The sequence below is a fragment of the Hordeum vulgare genome, chromosome 3H (assembly GCF_904849725.1).
Source record: "Hordeum vulgare subsp. vulgare chromosome 3H, MorexV3_pseudomolecules_assembly, whole genome shotgun sequence".
Taxonomy (NCBI): domain Eukaryota; kingdom Viridiplantae; phylum Streptophyta; class Magnoliopsida; order Poales; family Poaceae; genus Hordeum; species Hordeum vulgare.
The window spans coordinates 584087282-584091991 of record NC_058520.1 but is presented as its reverse complement, the minus strand read 5'-3'; the positions used below and the strand labels follow the sequence as shown (position 1 = coordinate 584091991).

General features: G+C 51.7%; 1 protein-coding gene across 1 annotated transcript; it reads right to left on the bottom strand.

Annotated features, from left to right (window-relative positions):
• Positions 1 to 1103: 1103 nt before the first annotated feature.
• Positions 1104 to 2096, bottom strand: LOC123440790 (agamous-like MADS-box protein AGL11). The gene is made up of 2 exons (XM_045117338.1): positions 1502 to 2096; positions 1104 to 1432 (listed from the first exon to the last, which is right to left on the bottom strand). The coding sequence occupies exons 1-2, from the start codon at positions 2094 to 2096 to the stop codon at positions 1104 to 1106; spliced, it is 924 nt and encodes a 307-aa protein (XP_044973273.1).
• Positions 2097 to 4710: the final 2614 nt, after the last annotated feature.

Here is a 4710-nt window from a genome sequence, read left to right as displayed (position 1 = left end):
AAAACAATTATGCAAAATGCTTTCAAACCAAACGTGGAGAGGTCTCGTCATCAACTAGTTGATCTCAACAATATTTGATTATACTTTCGATGCCATGAACGGAAGGAGACAAAAATCAAAGCTCACACTCCTAAATTTGGTAGTGCGAGTCATCATTTCCCTCAAAAAAGCAAGTCATCGTGCTTATCTTTTATCTACTCCCAATATTATTTATATTCCTACAAGCATTTTAGCGTAAATGAAGTCTCAAAACGGTATTATACATTATTCTTTACCGGTGAACTATCCTACAGATAAGCGTAACTCGATCACCCTGCAAAAAAAACATAACTCGGCCAGTGCACTCTAGTGTTTCATTTTTTATGGCTCCACATGTTTTCAATAGACAAGGATTAAGAACGAGCATTGGGCTTGCTGCTGGATGCAACCTAGAAACTTGGTCCATCACTTGCCTAATGGACATATGTTTTTATAACCTTCCATTTCCGATATATGAAAACCACACCAATGACAAAAAGGAGATCGCGTCCATCAAGCTCTTTGACATTCTCTTTTCTTTTATTTCTTTCCCCCCTTGAAAACTACTACAGTACTTTCTTTCGTCTCAACACCACAACTCATGCAAGTAATGCACACGTCCTTTTCCAAAAAAACTCGTGCATAAGGGAAAAGTCGTACCTAGTTTTCTGGTCCTTACAATACACATGCCCAACAAATATATTCTAAGAAAACATTGAAGCATAGGGGGGATATAAATTGATCCTTTTCGAAATGGTCAAGACTCACAATTACATAACATTTCATTCTTGTGTTGTTCCAGAGAACCAAATAAAAGGCTTAATAGTATTTTGTTCTTTACTTTTTTGTCACGGTGCCATCGATACAAAGATTACAAGTCATTAATTTAATTCATTGTACGATAACAAATCTTGCACCCAGATAGATGGATCATCATATGCAAGCACGATGAATAATATAACTAGAGTGGCAATGAACTAATAAATCGGCATCCATCCATGCATGCCATGTCTCAATTGATATCCTGACGCGGACGGACTAAGACACTCGGACTCGGACTCGATATGGATCTTGACTCCTTCTCCTCAGTATGGGAGCCGCATGTTTGGCCCGGGCCCTTGCTGCACCATCTCCGTCCCCGCGGCTGTTCCTGTGGGAGGGGGCATCTCCATCCCGATGGAGAACTCTGACAGCGGTGACATTGCCATAATCATCTGTTGCATATCTATCCCGGTCGCGAACTCTGGTTGTGGGGACAATGCCATAACCATCTGCTGCATCTCCATCCCAGCGTCAAACCTGGACGGTGGAGGAATCGGCATAAGAATCTGCTGCATATCCATCTCGTATGCCAAATCCAGTGGTGGAGGCATTGCCATTAGCATATGGTGCATATCCATCCTAGGAGCAAACCCTTGCATCGGAGGTAATGCCATATGCATATCCATCCCGATATTGGTGCTGGTGTCGCTACTACCGCTACCAAACTCAAAGGCACTTCCGTCGAAGAGCTGTTGTAGCGGCGGCGCTGGTGCGTGGAGCATGCGGTGGATGTTTTGCCCCTCCAAGAGCACCTGGTTTACGCGTTCTGAGACGATAGACCGCACTACCATTAGCTCTGAGGTGAAGGCTGTAATATCCTCTTCTTGCATGTCGCCGAGTTCAGGGTTGAGCCACGTCGCAATTTGGTCCCCCGCAGCGCGCTCCTTTGCCATGTCCTCCTCCATGAACTCTTTGCGCTCCTTCATCTCCTTCAGCAACGTGCGCAGCTCGCCGTGTTGCAGGTGCAACTTCTTCAGCTCGTTATCGTTAGTGGTGCTCAGGACTCCCACAGCTCCCCCTGCCAAGAAGCGGTCAATGACGGCCTCGGCAGAGGGGTGGCCGAAGGAGAAACCCTTGCCGCCGGGTGAGAAGGCGACGACAGCTACCTCGGCGCCACACATCACTGATAGCTCGGTAGCTTTGGTAAACAGACCCTGTCGCCGCTTGGAGAAGCACACATGTCGGGCTTCCTCCTTCTCGATCCGCTGGATGGCAATCTTCTTCCGCCCATTGCCACCCTTCCGCTTCGGTGCCATTGATCGCTTGCTCGCTAGCTCAGAGAAAGGAAGAGGAGAGGAGGTAGATTTGTGTCTGTCTATGTCTCGGGGTCATGTGCTTATATAGAAGCCGAGGGTAGAGGATGGGGATTGAGGAATGCTCATCTGGGGCTGACCCAGGCATTAGAAATTGGCAACCCATGATTGGAAAATACTCCTAGGTATTATTCGGTATTCTCTGTCGATGGGTTGTCACGCGTAAAGCCATAACTCGGCCAGTACAGTCTAGCTTTTAAAACAAGAATACTTTTATGGCTCCACTTCATTCTACCGCGTGTCTGTATTAGGCAAGGGTTAAGACTTAGCACCAAGAGATCTTTCTTGATCATGTCTATTTTAGCAGGACATGCATCGATCTTGGCCCAGAAAAATGATGACATGTGTCACACGTTGGCACGTTCGTTATACCTGCGATCTCCAAGCGGCGAAGACTTTGACTCTCCAATGTTGTGCCCCTCCTCCACCATGACGCCACACATTTGGTTCTTTTCAATGACCAAAGCCACCACTCACACCTACAAACTCGATAATGTGGAGTGCCCTCACTTCACATATTTAAGACCGGTGTTGTTTTCAACCCATCCACATAACGTATCGGAAACAACAGCAGGTGCAGCACACCTAAAACGCACACCTCACGCACACGTTTTACAAGCCGCCATCATCATCGAACCACTGCTCATCTTCAGGAAAGAGATCCGCATCATCCTTGTCAGTCCAATATCCATCGACGCCACCACGGCGCCCAACGTCGCCACCGCCCTGCGCTCATCCGTCTAGATACGAAGACTCCGGGAGATCTGTCGTGCGTAGTACCTGCCAACCAGGCATGACTCAGCGTAGCACCTGTCGGTCAGGCATGACTTGACAGCTCCACCGAAATTCTGTGCAAGACAAAGCCGCTCCACCTCCTGCCTCAGTCTGCCAGCGCTGCTCCACAAACGATGCTCCCAAGAGAGAAATGACACCGCACTACCGTCATCGTCCGATCTGGAAGACCAGATCCTAGGGTTTCCCCTGAAGCAGTGCCCACCACCAGCAACCGTTCAGGATCCATACAGTGCCCACCACCACTCAGCCCTCAAGGCGACGCCTTCAGGAAGGTCACGACGTCAAGGACGTCGCCGCCGCCCATCGGAGTTAGGGTTTTCACCCAAGAGGCAAGGGAGGAGAGCAGAGGAGCAGATGTATACCGACGTCTCCAAAAAGAATAACGGCGCCCTTAAGCGTCGTCGGCGGCGCGGCCGGCCTGGGCCAACCAAGGGGCTTTCCCCCAATCCGAATCTCCTCCACCGGCTTCACCCGCAGGTAGGGCCCCAGCAACCACGCCGGCACCGCCAAGAATCCGCAGGAGAGAGGCCCACAGATCAGGACCTGGGGGACGCAGGTGGCGGTGCGGGCAGCGGTCGACGAAGGGGAGCAGCACACCTCCACAACGACGCTTCCAAGAAAGATAGCGGCACTGGCGGGCGTCGCCGTCGCGGTTCCGATGAAGACCGGAGCAAGGATTTCTCCCGGAGCTGCGCTGGACATCCACCGCCAACGACCGCTGAGCATGGCCGACACGTACCATCACGACCCCCAGCCAGGGCCACTGCACCGCACATCCTGGACATGCTCGTGCCCAGCCGATAGGCCCTGCCAGCGCAGCCGCGCCCGGCCACCGCGCCCCCAGCATGGCCGCGCGCCACGCATCCGGCCATGGAGCCCTGGATCTGCTCTCCAGCGCCACCGATTGGCGAGATCTCGCCGGATCTCGCAGCCACCGACGCGGGGCGCCGCCGCCAGATCCCAAGGGCCGACGCGAGGGGCCCTGCCGCCGCCATCCCCGGGGCGTGCGGCTTCGCCGGCGTCCCCTCCGACAGCGGCGAAGCGGGAAGGGGGCGGAGGGGGGAGCTGGTGGCGACGCGGGAGGTCGCCCCCGAGTCACCCGAGGAGACGACGCGGGGGGAGTCGGTGTCACGCCCAAGATGCGACCCTATCCTCAATTTGGCACGAGGGCCTCGTCAGGGATAGAAGCGCATCTCGTCGTGTCGCAAGAATGGATATCGTTACAAGTACATGTACTGAAAAGAAGAGATATATAGAATTGGCTTACACTCGCCATAAGCTACATCAGAGTCACATCAGTACATTACATAATCATCAAGAGTAAGAGCAGGGTCCGACTACGGACGAAAAAAACGAGAAAAATAAGAACGACGTCTATCCTTGCTATCCCAGGCTGCCGGCCTGGAACCCATCCTAGATCGATGAAGAAGAAGAAGAAGAAGCAACTCCAAATGTACAATCAACTCGCTCGCGTCAAGTAACCTTTACCTGTACCTGCAACTGGTGTTGTAGTAATCTGTGAGCCACAGGGGACTCAGCAATCTCATTTCCAAAGGTATCAAGACTAGCAAAGCTTAATGGGTGGGATATGGTTAAGTGGTGAGGTTGCAGCAGCGGCTAAGCACATATTTGGTGGCTAAACTTACGAGTACAAGAAATAAACGGACGTGAACTACAGATGATCGAATGAATGATCCTGAACACCTACCTACGTCAGACATAACCCCACCGTGTCCTCGATCGGAGAAGGAACTCACGAAAG

Excerpts from the sequence above, each read along its gene's own strand:
- LOC123440790 (XM_045117338.1), bottom strand. The coding sequence starts at position 2,096 with ATGGCACCGAAGCGGAAGGGTGGCAATGGGCGGAAGAAGATTGCCATC. Across the intron at positions 1,433-1,501 it reads CGGAAGTGCCTTTGAGTTTG|GGTTTGCTCCTAGGATGGAT; the intron begins GTAGCGGTAGTA and ends CTCCGATGCAAG.